At 38.3% G+C, this 12,992-nt stretch overlaps 1 protein-coding gene across 1 annotated transcript in view; it reads right to left on the reverse strand.

Moving 5' to 3' along the window:
- Window positions 1-7,306: 7,306 nt before the first annotated feature.
- LOC129703110 (peripheral plasma membrane protein CASK-like) overlaps window positions 7,307-12,992 on the reverse strand; it is a 36,533-nt gene continuing 30,847 nt past the window's right edge. The window contains exon 8 of the mRNA XM_055645308.1: window positions 7,307-9,301. Within this exon, the coding sequence (XP_055501283.1) occupies window positions 9,125-9,301 (177 nt within the window). The 3' untranslated portion in view covers window positions 7,307-9,124. The remainder of the gene's footprint in view (window positions 9,302-12,992) is intronic.

Consider the following 12,992-nt stretch of genomic DNA (forward strand, 5'->3'; position numbering starts at 1 on the left):
TTGCTGGAGTTTGGCATTAGAACAGAAGCTCCAAATAGCCTTTTTTTTTTTTAAATTGGGAGCATTTTCTGTGGAACAGGTTTCTTGGAATTATAAAACTGCTCATACATCTGTTCTTACCGTCAAACATCCCAACTTCATTTTGTTTTAAATCTCAACAACTGATCTCTGTGGATTATCAGAACTGATTTTGCAGTAAACTCCCAATTTTGGTTGAATAGTGGTATTTATAAAAACCTTACTTTATAATAATAATAATAGACCAGAACCACCATTGATGTTACAAGTACATATTTAGGTTTTCTATTTCATTCTATTAATGTGTGTTAACATATGGCACAACATGCTTGTGAACACAGGGTACATTGCGATTTGTTACTTGTTTTAACGGAAATTTATTACATCCAACATTATGTTTTCTTTCATGCATTCATCTGTTCAAATCCAATACATTAATACTTTCCTCAGTAAAAGGCATCAGATGCGGACTAAATGGTGGCCACAATAACCATTTGATCCTCTGTGCATGGCTTTTAAGGATTAATGTTCTGATCCATTATTCAACAGCGGTATAGGAGGATTGGTCTGACTGCATGCATTATAAATCTATTTTGTTTGTCCAAAAGCAATAGATAAAAGATGCAAAGGAATGTTTAGGCTGATGTAAGCTGGAACTGTTAATTTCATATGCCTGATTAAAATGGTAGTAAATTTAAAAGGGAAATATTGAAACTAGCCTTTTACTAAGGCAGAATCTTTGCAAGTTGTAGTTGCACAAATTCTTGAAAAATCTTCCATTTACTATAAATAAGGTTTATATTTTAGATAAATTGAGCTAGGATGTCCTGGAAACTAAAGTGATGGGTACATCAACCATCCAATAATTCATACAATAGTTTTGAGCTGGCAGCTACCAGCTGCATTCGCCAATTAATGCAATTTGGTCTCCTTCATTCAATTGGGTACTCCTCCTGAATGGAGGTGCCTCCACAACATCTGCAGACCATGCATTCCAATCACATTGTGCATTTTAAAAATAGATCTTCTTAATTCTCTTCCCCATTATTTTAAACCTGTGATCACTGGTCCTTGATCCTATATTACAGGAAATAATTTCCCAGTCTTCATTTTGTCCATTTCCTGGCCCAAAACATTGTTTGTTTATTTCTCTCCATGGATACTGCCTGACCCAGAGTTCCTCTTTTTATTTTGCTCAAGATTTTATCATCTGCAGTCTCTTGTGTCTCAATTGTTTATATGCTTCTGTAAAAACTCCCATTAGCTTTCCCTATTCCAAAGAAAATGTTTTGAACCTGTACAAAATATTTATACTTTCCCTTATCCCAAGAACCATTGGAATTACACATCTCTTACACTTTTCCTCTAATAAGATGAACAAAATTGAATGCAATACTCCTGCTGATGCTGACCCAATGTTTTATAAAGGCTCAACATGATTTCCCTGTCCTTGCACTTGTACCTCTGCTAATAAAGCCCAGAACTATGTCTTATTGGCAGCTTTCTCAATCTCCCCAGCCTCGTTCAATAGTTTGTGCAGATTTACCTCCCAAGTCAAACCGCTCCTGCAACATTTTTAGAAAAATGATCCTTTTCTCTGAACTGTCTCTGCTCATACTTCCTACAAAATACATCACCTCGCATTTTTCTGCATAAACTTAATCAGCCAAGAGTGTCCGTTCCACCAGAATGCTTATATTCAAGGTTTCATGGTCAGTTTCTTGTCACATGTACCAGTTAAGGTAGTGAAATTTGAGTTACCACACAACCACTATGTGAAAAGCAACAAGACACAACCACATAAAAGTTAACATAAACATCCACCACACTGCATTCCACATTCCTCATTGTGATGGAGGGCAGTAAAGTTCAATCTTCTCAATTCACTGCAATATGATGATTTATGTCATCTACAAACCTAGAGATTGTGGCTTGCAATGTAGATTTTTAAAAAGGGATTCCAACACCAATTGCTGGAGAGCACAATCACGATGGCCCAAAGTGTCATGCTGCATTGTTTTTTGACTATAACACCTCAATTTGCCTTCCTTCAGCCTAAAAAGAATCATTCACCTTGACCCTCTGTTGTTAGCCAGCTTTCTTTCCATACAGTCAGTGTCCTCCCTTTAATGACAATTGCTTAATCTTTGTTAATTATCAAAAGCCCTCTGCAAGTCCATGCATATCATAATAAGTCTCATAATATTATTCACCTCAACTAAGTATTTTCTTCACCTCTGTTGCTGCAGAGAATACAATCCCAGTTATCAAATCTTTCTTCAAAGTGAGAAAAAAATTCCAGCCCTGCCAACATCTTCATAAATTGTCCCTCAATCCTCTCCAGAGCAATTGCACCCTTTCTACAATGTGTCAGTCTTACAGCATGGAAACAGGCCCTTCATCCCAACTTGTTCATGCAGATCAAGATGCCCCATCTAAACTAGTCCCATTTATCTGCATTTGGCCCTTATCCCTTTAAACCTTGTGTGTGTCAGTGAAGCAGTGACAACATGCGGAGTGAACGGAGACTTGGCGATGCCCGGGGAGCGTTTCCCTCTCCTCCCCTCCCCGAGGATGCGCGTCAGCCTAGGTTCTCTTTGCTCTGTGCCCAGCTGGGGTCAGAGGGAGGTGAGGGTCAGTGACCCGGGGGTCGGGGAGCGGAGCCTTAGCCCGAGATTCATCCCGGCGGCGGCACCGACGCCCCCACTCACCCGGTCCGCTCCTGGCCGGGGTTAAAACTCCATGGGGTGTGAGGAGGTGCCTCGGGGGTCGGTGCTGGGACCACCGCCGTGTCTCGCCTATCCCACCATCTGCAGGGGAGAAACTAATCATCCCGCGGGCCGGATTGGACCCTCATCCCTCGGGCCAGTAGTTTGACAGCCCTGCTTTAAACCAACGCCCTCTAGTTCTTGAATCACATATCGCGGGAAAAAGACTATGCATTCACCTTATACATTCCCCTCGTGGTTTTTACTCGCCTCTAAAACAATTTTTGCTTTATTTTGAATTTCCAGCACCTGCAGATTTTGGTTCCATGAATGTCAAATGTACTGCAGTTTGCCATTTTTAATATTGTGCTTTAGAGTCTAAGACAATTAAATTGCTCGTTCTTTACGGGAAACCCGCCGACAGAAAACTATTCTCATTGGTGAGTGTGGAGGAGATCTGGAAGCCTTGGGCGAATTGAATTGCCCGTGACTTTATTTTTAAAGAATTATGATCAGCGTGAGAATTTTGTGAAATGCGTGAGTGTCACGCTCAATGCATGAGAGTTGGCAGCCCGACACACAGTGGTGACCAAAGATAATAGCTCCTCTATAATCTTTGGTGGTGACTGCAATGGCAGGCAGAGTTAGCACGAGGTTTCAAGGAACACACAGGTTGACTGCTTCAAGCACAGAATGGATTTAGGAACAGAACCGGGGATGAAAGTGATTGAAACACATGTAGATTTGTTACCTGTAATGTTCATGATACTCATGCTTCCCATTCCCACTACTGTTGCTAGTCGTTGGGTCTCCGCCCACCATATACTGCTCATGAAGAAACACTTTGGGTAGTCGGGACAGGGGCCTCGGGCGCCCCTTCCTGATGGTCATGAGGTCAGAGCTCATCTGCGTATTAATGGGCAGGAGCCGCGGCGGCTCGCGCAGCCGAGGAGCGGGCTGCTGGGCTGAAGATCATAGAGCGGATCTTGGTGTTGAGCCCCGGTCTGGGTAATGGCTACAGGGAGATCGAGAACCAGAAACAGCATCGGGATTGAGCCACGTCTGACGAAGTAGATTTTAGTGTCACCAGCTTTCTCGTACGATCTGACGTTAGATAATGCCGTAGAAACGTAGAAACATGATGCACGGATAGGCAATTTGGCGCATCCACACATGGTCATAGCTGATTTTCCTCACTACCTTGGTCCTACCCTCTCTTCCCTACATCTTAATGCTTTCAGTGTCTAAACATTTATGACCTTATTCAAAAATCTTGGCTTCCACAGGTCCTCCTTGTCTTAGTTTTAAATGGCTTGCTCCACATCCAATCCTGGGATTCTGAGCCCTGATATCAGAGCAGTCAAGAGAAATCATCATCTTGCATCCAATTTGTCCAAGATTTTAACCTTTCAATTAAAATTTCACTCACTCTTCTAAACTCTAGTGGAAAAAGAACAAGTTTACCCCATCTCTCCTCGTAGGACAGTCCAACATAGGAATCAGTTTAATGTATTTCTCCTGTACTCAGAGCTATTGCACTGAAGGCTAACATACAAGTTATTACCACAAATGCTTGCTCAAATTTGCATATTTGTTTTCAATGACTGTTTTACAAAGGTGCAATCTATCACTGTTGGTTGGAGAAAAATTATAGTTTTCAGTTTCTCCAACCAGAGAATAATTTCACCTTTATATTCACCATCTTCCATATGCTTACCAATTCACTGATCTAAATCTTCATGTTTCTTTGCATCCTAACAACCTTCTTAATCATTGTCAATTTAGAAACACTACGGCTTGCCCTAACAAAATAGACCATATTACTGCTCAATTTTCAATTCTTGCCAGCCTATTACTCCCAACCCGGTTTACTTTGATGAGGTTGGTGTGCAAAATTAAAGGTCTTTAAAAAAAACTAAATGTAGTCTTTATTATTTATTCTGCATTCTCAAAAACCTTCAGGTTTATCACACAAGATTTCCCTTTCATAAATCCATGTTGAGTTTGGTTAATTATGTTGCCATCTTCTAAGTCATTTATTATCACATTCTTTATAATAATCAAGTATTTTCCCTCCTGTCAGTTGGGCTAACTCATCTGTAGTTGCATATTTTCTGTCTGCCTCCAATTTTAAATAACGAGGTTCCAATTGCCACCTTCTGAGGTACAGCATGTTTAGTTTTGAGATGCAGTATAGAAACAGCCTACCATTGGTCAACCATAAGGAACGAAAAATAGGAAGTGGTAAGAATAAATTCTCAAAATCCAGGCATAATGTAGCATGCAAAAGAGAAACGATGGTAGAATATTCTCAGACTCCAACAGATAAAAATGGAAAGATACTTCCATTGGTTACTCAAAGGATAAGTGGAAGATGATGAGGCAAGTAACTGTTTATTTTAAATTTATGATAACAGGCCTATTGGCCGAGTCCCCGCTGACCAACGCTCAGCCGTAGATGAACCTACAAATTTGCACGTCTTTAGAATGTGGGACGAAGCTGGAGCACTCGGAGGAAAACCCACACGGTCAGAGGGAGTACGTACAAACTTCTGCACAGACAGCACCTGTAGTCATGATCCACTGTGCTGCCTTAAAGTGCTAAAGGCAGTAGGCAGTTCAAGACTGAGCAGAGATCATGAGTAGAGCTGAGAGTCACTTAATTTCCCCTGAGATGCCCACAAAGTGCACTCATTCTTCTAATGTAAGGAAATTAAAGTTTTCAATCTGCAGAGCAGGCTCTAAAATAAAAAAATGTTTTGGTAATCAGTCATCACATTTTCTTTTTTGCGAGGTAAACTAACTCTTAGAATTGGGCCGTGAAATCTTTCAGTTGTAAAGTCGGATGGAATTAACATTCCATATGAATGAAGTCTCCTCAGAGAGTGAAGTTTTCCAGAACTGAGGCCAACTATCAATTCAGATGAAATATTCATCTTTGAATTGTGGATTCAACTCACAACTTTCTGCCTCAGACGTGAGACCACAGCGAATCACAGTAATTACATATAAAATGATGTCCAAAATTATCGTTGATTTAAAAAAAATATCAAATGACTCAAAAATAGTTATACAGCACCGAAATAGATCCTTCAGCCCAGCTTGTTCATGCTGACAAGTTGACAACCTGAATTAGCCACATTTCATGAGTCAAGTAGGTTTTATCGTCATCCCCGAAATGACAAAATGAAATTTTTACCTGCCCTTGACCGATATCCCTCGAAACCTTTCCTACCCACATACCTGTCCATGTAATTGTACCCACTTCTACCACTACTGCTGGCAGTTTTTATTTCCACGTACACACCTTGTGTGTTAAAAAGTTGCACCGCTCAGGTCCCTTTAAAACTTTCCTTCTTACCTTAGGTTTATGTCCTCTCGTTTTAGACTCACCTTTCCTGTGAAAAAACTGGCTTTTCATCTTGCCTACATCCCTCGTGATTTTATATACCACTGTAAGGTCACCTTTCAGCCTCCTATGTTCCAGGGGAAAAAACCCCAGCCTATTCAGTTATTCCTAACTTGAGCACTCCAGTCCTAGTAACATACTTGTGAATCTTTTCTGCATCCTTCCAACAGCTCGTTAACGGCAACAGCACACAATATTCCAAGTGCAGTCCCAGCAATAACTTGTACAACATATCATGACGCTTGTGCTCCATGCACTGACTGATAAAGGCAAGCAAACCAAAAGCTTTCCTCACCATCTTATGTACTTGTATCGTTACTTTCAGGGAACTAGTTAATATTGTGGGCGGGGAAAGAAGGGAAATTGCATGATACTAAAATAAGTTTATGCAATTGGATTATCAGAAATATATATTCAATTTATCATTGCTTCACGGTGACAAGCAATTTCAAGTCATGCTGATTATACCATTGGGGGAGAGAGGGATCTGGGTGATTTTGCTCTACATGCATTTAGTTTCTAACACCTTATTTTTAGTTATTAATGTGTCAATGAAAACCCTTACTCCTGGGTTTTTTGAATTATGGTCATTTTCAAATAGACCGGTGTGTAAAAGTAAAAGAAAAGTAAAATAGACTTTAGCCAACTTGGATAACTTTGAAACATGTTTGCAGAAAATGGCATGATTGCATCCCAGACCCACCTTCCTACATATGGCAGTTAAATTATTTACACTATTCATCTAATTTATCCCTCATTTATATTATACTATCAACATCATCAACATGCAAATATAAGGTTTAAAATTGTTCTCTATCGCACAACTAAAAAATATACTATACTAATCTTGCTTATCAGTAAGATTTAACTTTATATTTTTCCCTATCTACATTAGTCACAGTGAATGATTCCTCTAATGTTCCCATGGGATTAGTGTTCTCTGACAGTTAAATCAATGCCTGTGTATATTTTCTAAAATTAACTACTTGAACGAAGATGAAAATGTAATAGTTCCATTAACAATGGTTCCATTGTTACTGTAATTAATGTTTAGTTGCAGTTTGTGTTTGCAAAAGTACTGCAATAAAATTATTCAAACTTCATTAAAATAGTATAAAAATAAAATATTCTCATTTCAGTTGATCTACATTTTCAATTATTCAAGGATCTCAACTGTACCACTTATCCTTTAATACAGATTTCCATTGCCAATTGTGTTTCACGAAAGCATCCACGGCATTTGAACAATACGCATTTTCTGAAATGTATAACAGATATGTAAATCTCCTTTCAATACTGTTAGGAATGGCATTACATCAAAGAAAGCAGGAATTAAGTTACAAAATGTCTTAAGGCAAACAATGCATTCCTCTGTGCTCTAAAATCCTGATGGGAACAGTTTTATAAAATACTATTTTCTCTTAACCGGAATGGACTCCAGAAAATATGAAAATGCTCAATAAATTCCAGTTGTGAAATTGTGCTTCGTTTTCTTTTACATTTTTCCACAGTATTTTCATTTTTATATTACATGACCAGAGATACTGTTCAGTTCCCGATGGCCAGCACCACACTGGCCTTACCACTGACCAGTTATAAAAGTATAGAACTTACAGCCCTGTAATTGGAAACACAATAATGTCTTAGGCAGCTGTACTGAAGGTCAATAATTGCAGCTTGTTCAATTTAACATGGCTGGGTGAGGTCAAGCTCCGTATAAGCTTGAAGAATGACAATTAGGAAATAAAAACAGGCAAAAACTGACCACATAAAGGGAAGCTTTTAGAAAAAAAAGTCCAATCGCAATTTTTTTGTATCGTTATCTTCAGTAGCACTGCAGGCCAGTTTGCATGAAGTTGTGACGTGAGCTGAACTGCTTGTATCTGACCACAAACTATCTCTTTTTTTTTTACGCACAGTATTTCTTTAGTAAAATTTGTGCATTTTAATACATATAATTCAATGATAAAAATTAAACCATTTTTCCAGACGGAACATAATTAAAATATTTATATTCAAAGACGACACATATCTGAAATGGCGAAATTGCAAATTCTTCCCCTTAGAACAAATTAAATTGCAACAAAGTACAAACACATTTCACTACATGATTAAAAATCAGTCATTTATAAACTTGCCCACAATGCAAGGGATGTGCATAGGTTTACAATTGTTTTTGAATAATAATTCCCTTGGGTAATTTTTCCAACAAATGGAATGTACGTTGCTGTAGAATACAGTTTCCAACACAGATACACCAACAGCATGAATTCTGTAACTCCACATGCAGTAAAACCTGATTCCAATTTCTAAAATGTTTGTACAATTTTAAATTGTAAATGACAGTATCCCCTTTATTAAATTTGACCGGTTTGTGAAAAAAAATCACATCTATTTAATACACCTACTATATCCAACCTCAACAAATGAGTGCAGGTATCTGTAACTTTGCAGATGTAAGATATTGCTTAAAGCTTGTACCAATTATTCACAGGGGGCATCCGAAGATGTAATATCTGAATTTATTATACAATGCCAGCCATGTGAAATTAAATTTCAAACAGGCAGCCACATAGGCAGGCTATTTGCAGTTTTAAAGTTCAGCAGATCCATTATTTGGAAAGAAAATTTGGGTGGATAAATTTGTGTTTAAAGCTTACTTAATTAAAACTTAGTACAAGCAACTGTTCAAATAACAATGCAGATCAATGTGGGATTTACCAATGTTTATAGAGCAGGATGCATTTATAGATCTGATTTTAATAATGGAAGCACAGCCCTCACACATTTTAAAAAGGGACACTGTCACTTTCAGAGTTTGATATTTTCTCTCCATCCATTTAGAAGGACATAACAATAGTCAAAAAAATTAGGGCACACTAATCCTAGGCAGTCTATAAGGGGCAAGATTTGATGCATGGTCATTTACAAAGTCTAACGTCAGGTGTTGCTAGGGAATGATAAAGTTCATGGTTTCTCTCTCCAGTCCTTAGTATACCCAGGATACAGGAACCCACTGCGGTGTAGTACACACAAGTTCAATGGCTTCTTCCAGATGCCTGATGGTCTCATCTATTTCATTGTTGATTATAGTTAGATCAAAGTAGTGTGCATATGTTCTCTGTAGAATTTCTGACTCCTTCTGTAGACGTTGAAGAGATTCATCCTGAAGAATAGAAAGACATTGAATTTCAACCATTGGAGCCCAACTAAATTAGCTTCTCTCCACATTCAAGTAATGTCCATATCAGCCGTTTCCTCGTGGACTGATTGACATCCCTCAGTATTTGCAACAGTTTATATTCTATTGAAGAGTTCAATTTTTTTTCTTTTCTTAACCAGTCTAATTAGACACACAATACACAGAAAAACTTGCAAAATGTTTAGAGTGAAGCTTTAAGACATTTCTTCTTAATCAATTACAAGCTCATTAAGCTTATGGTTTGAAATGTTTTCTGATCAGTTTCACCATAAGAAACAAATCTTTAATGCTTGATTAATTAACTGCAGCGCATGAGAAGAGGCAGGATTGGTATTCGTTTTGCTGCAATTTTGTGATTAAGTGTGATAGTACAACAAAACTACCCAGTACAAGCCCATTACTTAAACTATGATGTCATTTACTTTCTAAATTCAGAAACCAGGTGCTGATGTCTGAAAGATGGGGCATGGGCAACCCAGAGGGGCTGCCAAACATATACTTCTGACGTTATTCTCATATTTATGAGTAAATTATCTAGAGTGGTAGCAAACTTCAAAAAAGCTCTCACAAAACTTTTCAATATAAGGAAGATGACAGATCTCCCAGAGGGAGCCGATCATATGTCTTTTAATCCCAATAACCAATAGAACCATGGCAGGGTATGGGGGTTTCCCCCCCATTTATTAGACCTCTCGCTGCCAATGCTGAAAAAAACCCAAAATGATAGATATTTTAAAAGCATTGATTTGCAAACATACAAAAATGCTATTGATTACTTAAATGTATATATATTTTGAAATAAAGAGTGAATAAAACCCGACCAATGTACTTTTCAGATAAAGGTTGGTGACACCATTCAAGTGAATGGTGTTTCACCAGATGCACCCTGGGATGAGCAGTTTATGAACACTGCTGGATTTAATCAGATCAAGAGGTTAAAAGCATATCTGACTGCCAGCACATTCCCAGCGTTGGTGTTGCTGGGTGCCAGTGCACGTCTAGGCTGCATTGCCAAGTGGATTGCCACCAGCTGGCAGGTCTCCATGGAACTGATGGTTTTCCATTATTGATTCTGCCTCAATATTTGTTTTTTCCCCATTCAGCTGAGAAATAACTCGACCTTTCTCAATATGAAATGCAAGTTGTAGTTATCATGAATTCTTCTACATTCATCTGGCAAAGCAGCAATTGACTTACACAATGTGCTGGAGTAACTCAGTGGGTCCGGCAGCATCGCTGGAGAACATGGATAGGTGACATTTCTGGTTGGAACACTACTTCAGACCCACTGAGTTACTCCAGCAATATCTGCAGTTCCTCGTGTCTACAATCAACTTATTGAAACTGGTTAAAATGAAAATTATAATAATAAAATTATTTAATAAATGTAAGAAAATTGAAATAATAAAAATAAAATATGTTTCTCAAGTTGAACTACACAGCATTTACCCAACTAATATGATAAAATGTTTATTTTAAGATTTTATTTGATCAGCAAAACTCATTAACAAATTAGTGTACATCTGTGGACTAGATAAATTAAAAAATAAGTTCAAGGAAGACCATCAAAAGATTCAGTCACTTCAAGAAAATCTTTATGAAACTTAACTAATGTCATGGATATCTTTTTGCAAACAAGGCTGATTTTCTCCATAATGTGATTAAAAGGCCTAAAAGTAAAATGGTACAACAACAACATTTACTCAATGTTCTAATAATAACCACCTTGAATAAAACCAAAACTCTTCTCAAGGATGACTATGGCACCACTAATTGCAAAAACTAAATTGCCATTTTCAGTCATCCCTGTCTAATACAAATACTTACAGGTAGCTTTTTGCACCACCTTGGGAGCTATGTAAAAATCAGAAAGGAAGTAAGAAAGTGAACATAAAATGTGAGTTTAAATAATAAAAGGGCAGAAAAATAAAGGCAAAGACTGAAGATCACGCAGAAGAACAAGCTTTATAAATTTAATTTGCCACTTACAAAGTATCAAGTTTACCAAGCTATTTCGCTGCAAACTCTTTCCTCAAAGGTCTAATTTTCCTCAATCCTCCCCACCCCATTAGGTCCCCACTGCTGCTGTTTTCAACCACGACTGCTTAGGCTGGAACTGCTATAATGCTGCTATAATGCAGATTTTTTTTATTTTATTTATTTATTTTTTAAATTTCTATTTATTTTTCATGCACACTGAATGGACACTGGTTGAGCAACGTTTTTTTGTTTCCTCTGGGTATGCGAATACTCAGGAAATGACAATAAAGATATACAGTTGATAAAATTGATGGACTGGATAATATCAGGAATCAACGGCATAGTCAATCACCAGTGCAACAGTCGTGTTTCTATTGACTGTAGCTGCCTTATGATAAATGAATTTGTTTAGTCCTGGCAGAATCAGTGAGCAATGATTTATATATATACATATATTGCGATTACGTGGTACTATTTCACAGAATCCTCAGAAGTACCCGAAAGATTGCTGGAAACAGTGCAAAGGAAATGAATCATGGATTTGCACAAACCTGTCCTTGAACCTTAGAAAAATGTTTTTGTAAACATACCTTTTAGACAATAGACAATAGATGCAGGAGTAGGCCCTTCAAGCCAGCACCGCCATTCACTGTGATCATGGCTGATCATCCACAATCAGTACACCATTCCGGCCTTCTCCCCATATCCCATGACTCCGCTACCTTTAAGAGTTCTATCTAACTCTCCCTTGAAAGCATCCAGAGAATCGGCCTCCACTGCCTCCTGAGGCAGAGAATTCCACAGACTCATAACTCTCTGGGTGAAAAATGTTTTCCTCATCTCCGTTCTAAATAGCCTACCCCTTATTCTTAAACTGCACTCCCCCAACATCGGGAACATGTTTGATGCCTCTAGCGTGTCCAATCCCATAATAAACTTATATGTTTCAATAAGATCCCCTCTCATCCTAAATTCCAGTGTCTACAAGCCCAGTCGCTCCATTCTTTCAACATATGACAGTCCAGCCATCCCGGGAATTAACCTCATGAAGCACTCCCTCAATAGCAACAATGTCCTTCCTCAAATTTGGAGACCAAAACTTTCAGACGTTTTTTTAAAAAAACTTTACCAACGTTATCTTTGATCTATCCCATCCTCAATATGTCCAATAAGCAAAATTATTCAAAAACTCTTGCATCTCTAGGTCCAAGACAATAATCACATCAGCATTTCTCCTACAACCTGTGTTGTCATGATGGCTATTTAAGTGAAATCAAATAAAATGTCCTCCAATTGAACATTAAGATAAGCAAATCCATTATCTTCAGTCCATCCAAAAACTCCATGCACTGTACCATCACCTCCCATGGTCCCAACATATAAAATAACTCTGTTGACAGTTGCATCAGATTTGACTTTGAACCAAGCTTCAGTGTCCTCTCCATCATCAACATCTACTTTCACCTGTAATATCGCTCACCCTCCCATACAAATATAGCACTTGCATTAAGCTTCTCTATCCCCACGTCCAGAGAGGGAGTTTCTTTTGTTCCCTTCCAGGAACGGTTAGTTTAAAAACCGGGCGTGACTAGCTGGGAACACATTCCTTCAAGCTCGGGAACGGCAGGAGGGAGTTTGGCAATTGGCTGTAAAGTAAGCAATTCGCATATTGGTT

The sequence above is a fragment of the Leucoraja erinacea genome, chromosome 13 (genome assembly GCF_028641065.1).
Source record: "Leucoraja erinacea ecotype New England chromosome 13, Leri_hhj_1, whole genome shotgun sequence".
In the NCBI taxonomy this organism is placed as follows: domain Eukaryota; kingdom Metazoa; phylum Chordata; class Chondrichthyes; order Rajiformes; family Rajidae; genus Leucoraja; species Leucoraja erinaceus.